This window comes from Spermophilus citellus (genome assembly GCF_964194105.1).
Source record: "Spermophilus citellus genome assembly, chromosome: 8".
In the NCBI taxonomy this organism is placed as follows: Eukaryota; Metazoa; Chordata; class Mammalia; order Rodentia; family Sciuridae; genus Spermophilus; species Spermophilus citellus.
In genome coordinates this window covers 137,018,093-137,035,504 of record NC_138189.1, presented here as the reverse complement: position 1 = coordinate 137,035,504, position 17,412 = coordinate 137,018,093, and the positions used below count along the sequence as shown (strand labels likewise).

The 17,412-nt window shown below is 35.0% G+C and overlaps 1 protein-coding gene across 6 annotated transcripts in view; it reads right to left on the bottom strand.

Annotated features, from left to right (window-relative positions):
- INPP4B (inositol polyphosphate-4-phosphatase type II B) overlaps nt 1-17,412 on the bottom strand; it is a 777,385-nt gene that overhangs the window by 168,952 nt on the left and 591,021 nt on the right. For all 6 annotated transcript variants that reach the window (XM_081304010.1, XM_081304015.1, XM_081304012.1 and 3 more), the window contains 2 exons: nt 15,719-15,849; nt 15,280-15,384 (listed from right to left, as the gene is read on the bottom strand). In XM_081304010.1, coding sequence (XP_081160136.1) covers nt 15,280-15,384; nt 15,719-15,849 — 236 coding nt within the window. The remainder of the gene's footprint in view (nt 1-15,279; nt 15,385-15,718; nt 15,850-17,412) is intronic.

The window sequence follows — 17,412 nt, the reverse complement described above, 5'->3', positions numbered from 1 at the left end:
ATGATAGAAGAATGTATTTTGACACATTATACATATATGGAGTATAAATTTTCCATTTTTCTGCTTGTACATGATGTGGAATTACATTGGTTGTGTATTCATACATGCATATAGGAAAGTAATGGCTGATTCATTCTACTGTCTGTCCCATTCCCTTTCCTCCCTCCTTCCTTAATTCTCCTTTGTCTAATCCAAACTACATTAATTCTTCCCTAATCCCTACCCCTTATTGTGAGTTACCATCCACTTATCAGAGAGAACATTCAGCCTGTGGTTTTTTGGACTGGCTTATTTCACCTAGCATGATGCTCTTTAGTTCCATTCATTTATTGCCAAATGCCTTAATTTCATTCTACTTTATGGCTGAGTAATAGTCCACTGCTTATATATACCACATTTCCTTCATCCATTTGTCTGTTGAAGGACAGCTATGCTGGTTCCATAATTTAGCTATTATGAATTGAAAAACTTGACACCAAAAAATCCAAATAACTCAATTAATAAGTGGGCAAAGGAACTGAATAGGCACTTCACAGAAGAAATACAATTGGTCAACAAATATAGGAAAAAAAAGTTCAACATTTCTAGCAGTTACAGAAAATAAAATTAAAACTACATTGAGATCCCATCTCACTCCTGTCAGAATGGCAACCATCAAGAAGACAAGTAACAAGAAATGTTGGTGAAGATGGGGGCAAGGGGGCGGGTACATGCACACATTGCCGGTGGGACTGCAAATTGGTGTAGTCACTCTGGAAAGTATTATGGAGATGCCTCAGAAAACTTGGAATGGAATCACCAGTTGACCCAGCTATTCCACTCCTTGGTTTATACCCAAAGGACTTAAAATCAGCATACTACAGGAATGCAACCACATCAGTGTATATTGTGCTTTTATTGGAAACTATAAAAATCTCCATCATTGGCTAGTTCTGGCCACTTGCAAATTAAGTCATCCAATCCCTAGCTATTCCCTAATGTCAACATTCTCAGTAAGCTTAGCATGCTTTCTTAAAGCCCCCTGCTCCTCCTTCTTTACTCCCTGTGACCAGTGACCAGTACAGACAATGCATTCTCTGAAGCATCGCAGGGCACAGAACTCAGTTCCTTTCCTTCCCTCATCTTTATATCTGAACAATTTCAACATCTTTGTTACCAAGCTCTTAATTCTTGCCCATGTTGAGGATCATTACCTTCCTGGTGATGTCCTCATTTCCTGTAGGATTACTATTCCATCTTTTATGTTAGCTGTCTGCACCTGCAGTGTGGAAGTTTACTTCTATCTGGGTTGTCAGTCACTCTGCCTGAAGCACAGGCTACAATACTTAATCCCTCCTCAGCAATTTCAAACACTGATAGAAGAACATTGAAACACTGTAACACCATTTTCATGTCATCTGTTAGCTATCTCCAATTCCTTGTTGGTCACACTGTCCAGCACATTGTAAATGCCACAAATGTCAAGATTATGGTAGCTCTACTCACAGGTACACCCTCAGTGCTTGGAACATGGAAAGTACTCGTCGTTTATTGCACAACTGTTGCCTGGTTGCAACCACAAGTTTTTATCTAATTTGTATGTACTTTGAAGTCTTTTTATTTTGCCCTTGTATTCTCTGATTTAGATTTCCTCCACTCCCACTTCCATCCCATTTCTTTATTGGGATGGAAATTCCACTGAAATTCCATGGTTATAATCAAGCTCAATTCTACCTTTTCACTGAAGCCTTCCTGAATATTCCAGTCAGAAATAACAGTTCTTTAAATCTACAGGTCCATGTTGCTTTGTCTTTATACCTTGAAGATTTATTTAATTTTCCCTTAATCTAGCTCCTATAGCCAAGTAAAATAACAAATATGAACATAAAAGTTTGTTATCAATGAATTGTTAACCTATTTTCTCCACTGGATATGTTATTTGTGGCTAGAAAATGTAATTTACTTAATGAATTATAATAATGTTAATAACAATAATACCTGGAATATAGTAGAAAAGTGAAAATTTATTAGATGAATGAATATTGGTGACAACAGCCCATGTTCATTGAGTACTTAAATGTGCCGTTAGATCATAATACACACTATACATTCAGGATCTTACTTAATTTTCAAAATAAACTTTCGAAACAACATTTCCACAGAATTACAGATAGTAAAGTGGATTCTCAATGAGATTATACAACTTGTCTAGTCTCATGCTAGTAAGTTAAAATTTTATATATTTTCCAATGTCTGACTCACTAAAAAAATGAAAAAAAAATAGTTGTGTTAGATTCAATGTTCAGTGTCTAGTGATGCTTATATTCTCCATTAGCTGTAGTAATTATGTACATACACTAAATTGTTTGGCAAAGTTTGCTTACATGGAGATTATAGATATTTATTTCTGAAATGAAGGTATTTTTGTGACTACATCAAAAATATGACTAAACTCTGCCATCCTAATATTCACTGATTTACTAGACAAACATCCAGCACATGCACATGATTTTGAGGTGAGATTTTCACATTGGAACAGAAAAGATATGTATTAGAATTGATGCAATTCTTAAGAACAAGGCCTAGAGGGGCAATTACATACAATTCACTGAAGAACCACTCCAAAAGACACACTCAAGTTGCAAAGAAAGTGATCTGGATGCAAGATCTTAATTACTTTTTCTTTCCTGACATCATTTGTATTTTCACACAGATCTTATTTCTTCTTTTAATTTTTAATTGGTTCTTATTCCTTTCACCTTCCTTTTTCCCTGGCTCTATCTCTGCATTTGTTTAACTGTTGCAGTCCCGAGCAACACCCATCACTGCCATTCCGTATCCTTCTTCAGTCCTGTGCTCCCCTCTCTCTCGCCCTCTCTGTTCCCTGCAGGATTCCTCGGACTCAGAGAGCAAGTGTCTTACTTATTTATAATCAATGGAATTACTCATAGTTTGCCAACAATTTTTTCAGGTCTTATTTCTTTGTTTTAGTATCTTTCCAAGTTTTTATTTCACAGATTCACAACGGAGGCAAATTTATCATATGTGGATTTATCATAACTTTTTCTTTTCTGCTTAAATCATGTTCTGAGTTCATATTCATAATTAAAGGGAATTAATGGAGAAATATTCTCCACATTTTATTAAGATGTTGAATGTAAAAATTAAACAGCACAACTAATTCACATGTCTTTTCTTAGATTCTGTTGCAACTCTAAAACTCTCCAGAGGTTTTTGCACCCCAGACTGCCTCTGCCTCCCTCACTTTCCCCTCACCACACCTGCACGTTCCACCTGAGTTCTGGCTCCTTAATTCCTACCTAGAGACCTTGTGTGTTCTCTCAAGCAGAAGGTATTTACTTCTTCCTGGACCCATCATAGTCCTAGATCCAGATGTTGAACACAGCATTATTACTTTTTACATTGTATGAAATAATTTTTGAAAATTAATTTCTTTCCTAAATTTTAAGCAATTTAAATATAGGCATTATGAATTTAATGTATTTATCTTCCCCTTAACACAGATCATGACGCTATGCGTGTTGTAAAAAAAAAAAAAAAAGTCAATAAATATAAATATTCTCAAGGTCAAGTCAGGTTGCCTTCTTTGTCTGTAAATCATAAAGGGAATTACTATTCCTAATTGAAGAATAAAAAATTTGATGTACTATTAAGACAATGCTTATTAGAGTTTGGAAATAAAGATACAAATATATAGAGAAAATATATTCATATTCCATCTGAGAATATTTATGTATCTATCCAGCCATCTAGATATTCTATATAGGAACAAAAAACTTATGACTAAATGGCTAAATTTCTACAGAATATGAATTAACTTTCTGGATGCTATCTAAAATAAGAATAAAATCAGACTTCCTTTAAAACATACTTACTGCTGATTGAATACCATTTAAAATTTTTTATTGGAAGTTAGTTTTATACTTCCAGAAATGCTGAAAAATTAGAACAGTTTCTATATGATCTTCATCCATGTTTCCCTTCTGTTAATTACTTTATTAACTCAGATTATTTTTCAAAACTAAGATATTTATGCTATGCTATTAAAGAAGAGAATGCATTTAATTTTTTTTTCTGCTACCACCCTATTCTCTTATAGCAGTCCATGTTTCGTTTAATTGCTGTATCTATCTTCTCAGGCTCTTCCATTGTCTTTGGTGATCTTGCTGTTTTTGCAGATAATCAGTTATCTCAAGAAATGTCCCTTGGGTCAGGCTTTCCTTGTGTTTTCTGATGATTAGATCAAATTCTACACCATTGGACAGGTTACTATGGAAAGACCTGCCCTCATCAGAGCACCACTCCAGGAAGTGTTGAGTTCAGGTTAACTTTGATGTTTGGAGCATCTGCTATTACCAGTAGTTGATTTATCTCTATAAAGTTTTGGGATTGGGGGTATATAATAGAAGAGTATTAAAATATCTTGTTTTTGCTTAAAATTTTACCTACTGATTTTAGCATACAGTTTTAATGATTGATGGGATACGGATACATTCTACTAAATTTGATGCACACTGTCATTAGCAATTATTACTGTTATGTCTGAATAATGATATTCTGTTTATCTCATCCTTTCCACATTTATTTATTGGAAATATCCTGAGAGGAATAATTAACCTTTGTCCTACATTCATTTATTTATTCAGCTACTTATTAATATCAATGTGGACTTCTCTAGTTCAGATGATAAATATTTCCCAAAGGCCCCTGTGTTAAAGGCTTGGTCATCAGGCTGGCAGCAGCAGGAGGTGGTGGGACCTTTAAAAGATGGGGCTTGATGGGAGGTCTTAGGTCACCCTGTCCTGGAAGAGGACTGTGGGACTATGGGCTCTTCCCCTTCCTTTCTTTTGCTTCTCAGCCATGAAATGATCGATTTCCTCCACCACACACTCTTAGCATGATGTGCTGCCTTGCCACAGATCTAAACCAACAGGGACAATAGATCATGGACTGGAAACCCCAAAATTGTGAACTAAAATAAATCTTTTCTCAGGTGCTATAGGAACAGAAAGCTGACTAACACATTGACCCAAGGACATTTGTTCTCTGGTTTATGATCCTAGGGTGTTGCTCAAATTGTGCCAAATGTGTCTATCGGGACAAAGGTTGGTTCTGTGCCTTTCATTGCTATTCCTTCTTTTTAAGGTTTTCTTTTTTAAAGCACTTTCTTACTTTCTGGCACTCTAGATACTCCAGACACATCTTCTATCTCACTTGCCCAACCTATTATCAAACAGTTTTTCAAGGAATTCTAGTCTTTGAATTGAAGAATAGTGTTTAGAAATGAAGCTCTGAAGGCTTGTTATGCTTAACTGCTATTAAGTGTTCATTTATTTCTATCCCCCCTTTTTAAAAAACATTTTTGAGTGGCCAATGGATGTTTATTTCATTTATTTATATGTGGTGCTAAGAATCAAACCCAGTGCCTCATACATGCTAGGCAAGCACTCTACCACTGAGCCACCACCCCAGCCTCTCTTTCTATCCCTTTAAGTAGCTACAGCTAGGGGGAAAAATCATGCTTACAACTAAGCCATGTGCACTTCTGTATTTATTTTCTTATTTATACTAGCAACAATAACAAAATCATCTGTCTATGTTGATATCTCTGACTTCAAAAGTACCATAGTTTCCTTTATTTTCTCTAGCATTAAGAAACATGACTCTTATCATCAATATGCTTACATATTTGGTTAACCCTCATATACAAATTAAATAACTTCACTGTTCATCCATAACCCTGTAAGAAATAAATTTATCAAGAAGGGTACAAAGTTTGTAGTTTTCTCATTTATCCTTATAATATCCAGCCTTTTCCAATGTTTATTTAGGATTGATCCTTTCTTTCTGACTCTTCATCAAATGATCATTTTCATTATTTTATTTATCATTTATTATTATTTTAAACAATATAATAAAAGTAAGTTAAAATAAAAGCAGGTGAGGGTATTGAATTCTAGAGAACATTTCCATACTAGTAAGCATGAAAATAATCAATGTTTGAAGAAAACGGCATAACTATTCATTCTAAACGGCATAGCTATACATTCTTTAAGGCGAATAACAAGAAGGAAAAAAAACAGGAGAAAAGTCCCCTCAACATTGTTCACTTTTAAACTTCATGGAATAAACTCTAAATCAGCAAGCTGGCAGAAGGATGCAAATTCTGCAATAGCATTGCTTTCTCTTCCTCATCTCCCAACCCAACCATGATCTTCCATGGATACCAAGAAGTATTTTCTGCAGACAGATTTCATGTCTGGATGTGGAAGAAGCAAACAAGGTCTCCCTCTTGCTTCTCGTCTTTCTAAATTACTTTCGATTCTGCGCATCTAGCTCAGAGGCACCCCTAAAACACTTGGTTATATCCCAACTATGTAGAACTTCAAAGAATTTGGGCTTAAATGGTCTTTGTACATTTCAGGTCTTTGTACGCTCAGGTCAAAGATTTAAAGCTTTGAAGATTTAAAGATTTAACTTTGATAGCCAAAGAGTGACTGTGGAGAGCAGTGACAGAGAATGAGAGAGCAGTGACTGAGATTGGTGGTCTCTGATGAACTCATGACTGGTGCACCTGGTGCCTGGGATATGGTGAAGTGACTCTGAGGACAACTGGGAAATAGCTACTGAGTGTTCTTCTCAGACCTGACGTGAATGGAAGTCACAGGGAACAGTTTGTTCTCTTGCTATGGGTATGTTCACTTTGTCAAATGGAATGAAATAAGAGTCAGCCAATCCCAATAAAACAAATGCCGAATGCTTTCTTTGATATAAGGAGGCTGATTCATAGTGGGCTAGGGAGGGGGAGCATGGGAGGAATAGATGAACTCTAGAAAGGGCAGAGGGGTGGGAGGGGAAGGGAGGGGACATGGGTTATAAATGATGATGTAATGTGTGATCATTATTATCCAAAGTACATGTGTGAATATACTTTGTATACAACCAGAGATATGAAAAATTGTGAATTGGTGCGAATATACTTTGTATACAACCAGAGATATGAAAAATTGTGTTCTATATGTATAATAAGAATTCTGTTTAGAAATGAAGCTCTGAGGACTCGTTATGTTTGTTGCTATTAAGTGCTCATTTATTTCTATCCTATATATTTATATATTATATGTGTGTGTATATATATGTATACATTATATATATATATATATATATATATATATATGTAGCAGATTGTGTACAATTGTGTAATCCTTCACCTTAATCAAAGGAGTTTGTTTAAAAAAAACATTTTCTATAAGAATCACAAGTTTGTCATCTTAGAAAGTCTTATTAAATGATAATTGATAATGATCAATTATCAATATCTCAATGTTGCAAAATCTAAGTTTATCTATGACTACTTCTGTTTTGAATTTTACTGCAATTACTACAAAAATAGTAGATTAACTTAGAGCAATGACTTACTCCCTTGTCTCTTCAGTTTATAGATAATTGCATGCACTTAAAACACTACACTTATTCTTACAGGAAAGTTGTGTTCTTTAAAGTTTACAATAAACTACAGTTGATTTTTCTCTAGGATAGAACAGATATATGAAATAGACTCCATAAGAAAACAAAATTGAGATAATATGGTAACAATCCAATCTGATCAGTAATATCTATATTATCATTTTTTAAATCTCTCAGTTTATCCTGCTCTTTAAATTGTATATCTTTATGAATCAATTAGTCCTTAGATACGTATCACAAAAGTCTTCAGATTTTGGTACTAAATGACAATCATAAAATTCAAGGTGGGAATCTTTTACAGAAAATTTATACAAAAACAGTTAAAGGCTCTCTCATCTTCCTTTAAAAAAAATAAATTTCTGTGTTTTCCTTCTTTGGCATTTTATGGAATCTAAAAAATTGTTTCTGGCTTTGTGAAAATGGGAAAGTATTCAATGTCAAAGGGAAATAAATCTTACATCATTGAGTCTCATCACGCTAAAGATACCAGGTTGGTTTGAGGTTTCATAATCGTGTTCCCTTGCAGCCTTTTAAAAGCCATTTAATAATAGAAATGAGATGACTCTATTTTTTCCCCAAACATCTCTTTTAAATCCCTTCAACTACAAAATAGCACCAATAACATAAAATGCAGGCATGCTTATATCAAGAAATAATTTAAGTGTAAGCCCTGACTTTAAAATGGCCTACAAAGTCCTTTGACACAAATCATAAGGCTTTAGGGATTTTTTTAGGGATATCTCTTTTAAAGTAACCCCAATATTTGACATTGTCTGAAGATAACTATGCTTCACTGATGGAGTGATACACCCAAACTCTGGAGATACAGAACTCGGGAGTTCTAGCAGGCTCTCTTGTTTGGACCTTCTCTCAGCGTAGAATAGAAAATAAAGGGCCAAAGGGTTAGCTGACATCCATAGGTACACATCAGCCTCCAATGCCATGCTTAAGTCAATGCAGCTTATGACATAAAATAGTGTTGTTTTAAACATGAAGTAGTTAAGGTTCTTTCCACAGCAACTCATAGATCACTACTTGAGATACCTGAAAACAAACAACACACAAACAAAAGCAACAATGAGTGTGTGTGTGTGTGTGTGTGTGTGTGTATTGCAACATCATGTCTACAGCACTCATCTAACATTTACAGAGCACTTGTATTTACTCTAATAATGTAGAGTTACATAAGGGAGAGCTTTAATTTTATAAATCACAACAGATTTATTAAACTACTATCTCTAACCTGAACTATTGCTAGCTGTATAGACTAGTACTAAACTACTACTTCATTATGGAAAAACACAGTTGCTTTAATTTGAAATCATTAAACTTTATAGCAAATATAATAGTTTGGAATTATATATCTACAACATATTAAATAATTAAAATAGAATAATATTGTAAGAATCTGTTTTATAGAATTCATAACCATTTATTTTTATAAGAAAAATATTTATTTAAATATACTGGAGGAGGATATCATATTTGTAATTTTATAGATTTTATTTTTGTTATTGTCATTGCTAAGGCCTCTATTATGGTGGACATTCTATTTGTTGCATTTAAGTATCAAATATGCACAAAAAAATCATTGTAATGGGTTTGAGGGCACCTGAAGTTAACTGTAGTTTATGTCATTTTTCAATATGAGACATCACATTGATTCTGTTTAGTTGCCGATTTCAAAAGCTAGACAGGTGAACCCTGTAGTTCGTGAATTTGCCCACTATTATCTGCAAAGCTGTTTCTTTAAGTATAGCAAAGTTATTAATGAAATGTGAATAGACATAACTTACTATGGTAAGAATGAACATACACATATATATTGCATCCAAGTAACTCACCAGCCAAACACCAAGTCTTAGCCAATCTTCCTTGCATTATCACCTTGCAAATTGTTTTCTGTGATTCAGCTAAATATTCAGATCAGTAACCAGGAATCTTAAGTAGATTGAACTGCAATTCAAAATCTGTTCAATATCTTATAGAAACAAGTAGAAAATTTGGTTTGCCTACCTATCACATCTTTTAACATTTTTATTTTATAATTAAGAAAACTGACAGAGTTCAAATAACTTGGTTCAACCCCTGGAATTACATGTAAGTAGAATTTTCAATCTCTCTTAATATGGAGTTGTGCTCTAGTCTACACATACCTATTCTATCTAAACTCCAACTTCTAAACTTAATGATACAAACAATATTCTTAAAACAAGCTAAATAAGCTTTGTATATATTGTGCACATGCATACATATACTTACATATGTATGTATCATGTGTATATTATAGGTAAAAAAAAATTGGGAGTGGAAATCAGCATATAGTACAAATCAGTACTTTTTCCACTCACTTGGCTCTTAGGATATGTAGTAATCTCATATTCTCTTGTTAGATTGTGAAAGAGAAAAACCAGTCTTTCTGCTAAGAGCCATGTTAAGAATCCTGTCCTTCATGGCTTGCCATCATATCCACAACATTACAGTCCTGCTTTTCTCTGAATTTCTTGATATAAGTAATCACAAGAACAAAGTTCCTCTTGACATTTTGTTATGGAGTTTTCTTGTGCCCTCTAAGATGCTTCAGAATGTGGCTTTATCAAGGTGAAATCCAGTCAAGGGTGAGCCCTGGTCCAATATGACCAGCATCTTTGGAGGAGAGGCTTGGACACAGAACACACAGCGGGCAGGGCACCTGGAGACAGGACCCCACCTTCTGAAGATGGGGGACTGGCCAGGTGTATCCATCCACATCCAAGGAAAGCCACCAGACACGAGCAATCAAAAGAGGACGTCCCTACAACCCCCAAAGGAATGCTGGCCCCGCTGATACTTTGATTTCAGACTTTTAGCCTCTAAAAGTGTGAGAGGATCAATTTTGTGTTCTTAAGTGCCACAGTGTGTGGTATTTTGTTTTGGCAGCCCTAGGAAACCTATACACTTCCCATGCCAACATATTTAGGATAAACTGCTGTTTGGATTTCCAAATAGTAGTTCCCAGTTTCTTCTTTTCAAATCAGAGAATCAGAAACTAACGTATTGTTTTCATCCTATTTTATTCTCATCTATTTTTCAGATCATATAATGAAAAACAGGATAGCGTATGCAGTTCTTTCATTTTTAAAGAAGAAACGAGAAGTAAAAGACCACTTCAATAACAATTTTTCTTTGTTTGGTGGAAGTATATTAAGGATCATTACGAAATATTTGAATGCATAATTAAATATGAATTCATATCAATTTGGCTCCAAATTGTCTCTGTGGTTTGATGACACTGCCATCTATCAGTGGCTATAACCCAAATTACCTCTTCCCTCATTACCTTATTCTATCAGTCATTAAGTACTCACATGTGAGGACTTTCCAGAATGCCTCTCTAAATCATCTTTTCTCTAAACCCAGCTTTTTTTCCTTGGTACAAAACTCTATTGCCTTTGAATAGGGTCTTACTTGATTACTATTTTCTAGTCATAGTAGTTCTAATAAAACCAGCAGATCCATTTTGTTCCAGTGATGGCAAACGGCAGATGTATAGTAAAACTGCTATTATTGTATCATTTCAGATGTTTGACATACTGTATCTCACCCTTCATCAGAAATGAGGGGAGCATTGCTTAGAGGGATTCAACCACAGACTTGGGCCATACATAAGGAGTGGTAGAAATGTAACTCTCACTCAGGCCTGTCGTGCTCCCAGATACATCGACTTTTTACTAATACCAAAAATGTCTTTTCACACTGGCCATTAGGAAAAGCATGTTGGTTGATAGCTCTTAAGTGATCTGGTTTCTTTATCACTTGTGGATACTTTGAGTTTTGGTGATTTTTTTAAGACCATTCCATATTGTGATGTTCAAACTATTGACAGTGTTTAGGGAAGAGTTCCTAAATTCCTTGGCCAACCAATTCATTTTATTTCAGTTCTTTCATTTTATATAATATATTGTGGAAAAGATCTAAGTTATAATTTTAGCTGTTGATAAAGTTTATCAAATAAAATTATACATCAGAGTAACTATAACCATACTTCAGCTTGTACATAAACTGGTTGCGTATGTGTGACTCATATGTTCAAACTAAAAGAGCAAACACTTACTTTTTCTGATTATAAAGCTATAGAATATTCTAAAACGTAACAGAGATTTTTATTTTAACTCTTTCTAAAACCACTTTATTGGGGCTGGGGTTTTGGTTCAGCAGTAGAGCACTCACCTAGCACATGCAAAGCCCTGGGTTCAATTCTCAGCACCACATAAAAATTAACAAGTAAAATAAAGGTATTGTGTCCAAATACAACTAAAAATATAAATATTTAAAAAATACTTTATTGAGGATTTATTGACATACCGAAACCTATACATACTTAATGTATGTAACTTGATGAGTTTGAAAATAAGTATCCACCTTTGAACCCATCACCATGGGTTGTGCCATAAAACTATTCATCAGCCCCCAAAATTTCCTCCCACCGACTTTATTATTTTCACATATTTCTGTATATGATAAGGACACTGAATAAAATCTACCTTCATATCAAAGTTTTAAATATATAATACAGTGTTCATTACTAGGGACACTGTAATGTACAGTAGACCTCTAGGGCCCATAAATCCTGCATCTCTAGAACTTTTTACCCTTCACTAATACTTCCTTATTTTCCCCTCTTCAAGTTCCCAGAAAACACCATTTGACCCTTAGCTTCCTTATGAAAGCAATTTGATGTGGTATTCATCCTTCAGAATCTGGTTTTTTTTCCTCTTAATTTGATGCCCCTAAGGCTCATTCAATTTGTTGGCAAATGGCAGGATTTCCTTCCGTTTTGAGGCTAAAAATATACCATTATTTATATGTGGTACAATTTCTTTGTCCAATTGTTCCCCAATGGACATTTAGGTAACTTCCATCCCTTGATCATTGAGAACAATGATGGTGCAGATCTCTCCTTGAGATCCCGAAAGCAATTCTTCAGAGATAAACCTAAGAACAGAATTGCTCCATCATTTCATGTGGAAATTCTATTTTTAATTTTTGGAGAAACCCCCATACTAATCAAGTCTACACAAATTCACATTTCTACCAATAATACACAAGGATTAACTCATTTTAACTTCTAAATTATAACCATTATATTGTGGACAATGGTTACAAAACTGGTTGTCAGATGTGTTTTTAGATGCCTTGATGCATACATGTTTGTATGTGAGTTAATAGACTTATCATGAAAGATGTGATTACCCAAAGTAACCTAAGGCTCCCTCAAAGATGGACACTATTAAAATATCCACAGCTGTGAAGAGTGGTGTCTTGGATCATGGTCTTGGACTGCCTCAGAGCTGTGGCTGAATGTTGCTTTGGGAACTTTCTGTGCAAAGATGCAGAATTAAGATTGCCCAGGAGCTAATGGTGATGCTCTGCCCAAGGAAGTTCTGTGCAAGGGCATGGAATTATATCAGCTTTGAACTTGAACTCAGATACCAGGTGCCAGACATTCAGGGTTTCTGAGCATAATAAGATAATCATAATAGCTTGCAAGTGCTGTGACCCTCAAGCCTGCCTACTTTGCAGAAACTTTCCCACAGAAAACCTTTTGATGATAAAACCTATATAATAAATGTGCTGTGCTAGTTCTGGGTTACTGTTCCTCCATCAGAGGTAGGTCTCCCAACTGGTCCCACCTTTCTCTTTGTAAATGTTAGTGTGTCTTTCTTAAACCCCCATGGCCCCTTGCTGGTCTTTAGGATTCAGCTATGCAGGTCACGGCATTTATTATTCAAAAAAGAGAAACTTTTGAGAAGGTAAGGGTAAGGCCGGGGAGGTACCATTAACAGTGATGCTAAGACACAAGACATAATAATCTGGAGCGTTTGCTGGAAAAACCACACATATCAGTCATCCTATAAATAAATACACAGAATGTTGATAGAGCAACATTCAAAGGTGGTTTGAGAATAATTTTTAAATCATTGTCATTAAGGAATATCAAGAGAATACATAGAATGGTAACAAATATGATACCATATCAGTCACTCTGGATCCTACTCAGGTACAATTATGAAGACACAGAGACAAACCCACAGAAATACAGTCATCTCATCCTAGACATAGGTGCCCAAAACATACAATGGAGAAAAGATAGCCTCTTCAACAAATGGTGTTGGAAAAACTGGGAAATCCATATGTAGCAAAATGAAATTAAATCCCTCTCTCTCACCCTGCACAAACCTCAACTCAAAGTGGATCAGGTCTTAGGCAATAGACCACAGACCCTGTGCCTAATGGAAAGAAAAAGTAGGCCCATATCTACATCATGTCAGCTTAAGAACTGACTTCCTTAACAGGACTCCTAAAACACAAGAAGTAAAATCAAGAATTAACAAATGGGATGGAATCAAACTAAACAGCTTCTTCACAGCAAAGGAAACAATCAAGAATGTGAAGAGAGAGACTTCAGCATGGGAGAAAATCTTTGCCACTTGCACCTCAGGCAGAGCATTAATCTCCAGGGTATATAAAGAACTCAAAACCTTAACACCAAAAAAACAAATAACCCAATCAATAAATGGGCAAAAAAAAAAAACCTGAATAGAGTCCTTCCCAGAAGAAGAAATACAATAGGTCAACAAATATATGAAAACATGTTCAACATCTCTAGCAGTTAGAGAAATGCAAATTAAAACTACACTGAGATTCTATCTCACTCCTCTCAGAATGGCGAATATCAAGAATACAATTAACAATAAATATTGATGAGGATGTAGAGAAAAAGGTACATGCACACATTGCTGGTAGAACTAGAAATTACTGCCACCGCTATGGAAAGCAGTATGGAGATTCCTCGTAAAACTTGGAATGGAACCACCATTTGACCCAGTTATCCCACTCTACAGTTTATATCCAAAGGATTTTAAATCAGAATACTACAGTGATACAGCCACATCACTGTTTATAGAATCTCAATTCACAACAGCTAAACTATGAAACTATCCTAGGTTCTGTAGTTGAATGAAGAAAATGTGGTATATATACACAATGGGATATTATTCAGTCATAAAGAAGAATGAAATTATGGCATTTGCTGGTAAATGGATGGAACTAAAGAATATCATGCTAAGTAAAATAAGCCAATCCCTAAAAACCAAAGGCCAAATGTTCAAATCTTCTTTCTGATATGTAGATGCAAACTCACAATAAGGTGGGGTGGATGAAGTAGGGAAGTTACTGTATATATGTATAATATGTCAAAACACATTTCACTGTCATGTATAATTAATAAGAACAAATAAAAACCTAATATTTCTCCTTGACAAACTGAGCACATCAAAATGCCACCTTCTACCTATTTAATCTTAGTAGCACCACCCCCATTCCCATGGGACAAAGTGTCTCTGTGGGTGGTCACCTTTAAGTCAGAGGGACTGACTGCCTGTTTGTCTACTTTTGCCCTTCAGTTTCTTAAAAGCATATGGAAAACAAGTTTGGTTTTCTGTCTTCCATTCTTTCTTTCCCAGTTCAAGCAGTAGCACAACAGTTAGCTATTTTCTACCATAAATATTATTTTTCAAGAAGCTGATACTCTGTGCACTTTTATCTCTAATTCAACTCAGGTGCTACATTCACAAAGCATTGCCCAGAAATACAGCAATAAACATACCGCAGTCTCTTTTAGACTATTGAGTCATTACCAGCTGTAATAGTTGCATCTTCCTCTGTACATAACTCTTACGCTTTTGATTTGGGTCTACCAACAGTCCTGCTTTTTAAAGGAGGACACGCTGTAACATAATTTGCCATTTTTAAAATAATGATCCATCTTACCTTTCAAGTGAGGGCTGTGTACATGCATTCTTTGCAGGTGTAGATTCACTGGAACAAATTCTAATGTTTTCTCTCCTTTGCTGCTGCTTGATTTGAAAGAAGACCCTAGGAAGGGAAAAAATGGAACATTATTAGTACATAAATAAATAAAAAGGTTTTGTGTGTTGAAAAGACATATTGAATAGAAAAACTTCAGGAAGAAAAACATGTCCTGTGTTTACAAGTTTTCTTCTCAGAAATTCTATTTTTTGAAATAAATTATTCCACATATTCTTATGGTAATACTGTGGGATAGAACAGTATCTGTTAATATTAAGAAATAAGATTTTTAAAAATCTATGATGCTTTCATCTCCATAACAATAATGTCCACTATTGTTTTCCTTTGACACAGGTAGAATGCAAGTGAGTTTGAGTGAGTCGAGTTGCTGCTTTCATACCTGCGTCCTTGCTAAGCTCTGTCAGAATGTCTTGGTACATATTCACCATTTGATCACAGTGAGTAAGGACTTTTTTCCGTAGATTGTCCCAGTGTGGGGAGAGCTCCCCAAGCTCTTTCAGCTCCTGGTTTCTGTGGGGGAAAAAACAAAACAAAACAAAACAGAAATTCTTTACTTTTATCTCAAATCTGCAGACACAGATTCCTTAACCAGGGCTGTCAAGCTAATAATAAATTGCTTTAATACCCTTATCAGGAAAGTTCTATGAGGTTATTATTGGAATTTTTAAAAATAATTTAATACAAAGGAAAATATGATTAGGGCAGGCTATGCAAACATTAAAAACATGTCAAAAGAGGGGGAAAAGGTTAAATTCCTTGATGAACTCCTCACAAAGATGGAGGTCTTACTATTGTAAATATGTGGAAAGAACATTCCATTAAAAAGCAAATACAAACCTCACTATAAATACAGCTAAGTTCTGGGCTTCAATTATCCAAAATCAAAGAACATGAAAAAGGCTATCTGCCTAGGTCTAAAGGAAACATGAGACACACAGGTAAACCAGTTTAGATATAGTGTAGCTATAAAATTTAGAGCTTGAATAAGAAAGAAATTATATTTCCAGGTATGATTTTTTTTGGCATTAGTTTCTCCCAAGAGGCCAATTTCAAATCCGTATGCATATGTGTTGTATCTTCTAAATCAAAAGGAAGAGCTAATCATGCCATTTAGGCTTTAATTATTAACTTTTATCTAAATCTCTACCCTTTAGCCAAGTTAATTTAAATCATCAGAATACCTTTTTTTTAAATTATAGTGATAAATGGTCTAATATGCTGCTTGGTTAGATCTCTTATTCATTTCTGTAACCTTTTACCAACAACATTTTCATGAGGCTAATTTAACCAGCAATAATGAACCTTCTTTGCTATTTTGGCTATGAAACATGCTAAATACCAAGCTCATAAATAAGAAAGATGTAGAATCTTTAACATCCTCTTAAACACAAGAATAATGGATGGTGTGCAAAAATGTGACTTGCTTTCAAATGTGGTACCTGCCTTGGCTGTGTTTTGATGGGTATGCAGTGTGGTATTGCTACACCTTTCACCTGAGATCTTTACAATCTTTGTGAACATTAATATAATTCTCAACTTTTCCCAAAATTAACATTTATGACACAACATGCATGGGACAAGAAATAATTAATCAATAGACAAGGACAGTAATAGGAGTTAGCAACCAATGGGGAGGCATAGGCAGGTTGAAATTTTGTGGTGTCAACTTCTTAGCCCTCAAATGGCAGGATTTGTTTAAATTAAGGACAAACCAATGACAGCCCAAGCACATAATTCCAGTAGCTTGAGCCCTCCCACTGCAGAATAATCCCAGCAATGAGGTCAAAACTGAGACAGATAGCAAGTGGGATATATCAGTTTAATTGGTAAGGATTCAGGCTTTGATTCCAATATATAATGATAATAGAAATATTAGCTAATTTTTCTTGTTTAATACTAATACATATGCTATGGGTTTGTAATTTATGTTGTCTAAATCCTAATGAGAAATAAGAAGTGAGGCATCATCAAGAGGAAGAGGTGGGTATGAAGCCATGACTTCACTGTGGAATACATACAACCTCCTTGCCCAAGAAGTTTGGCAAAATATAACCAGAAAAACTTAGCACTCTG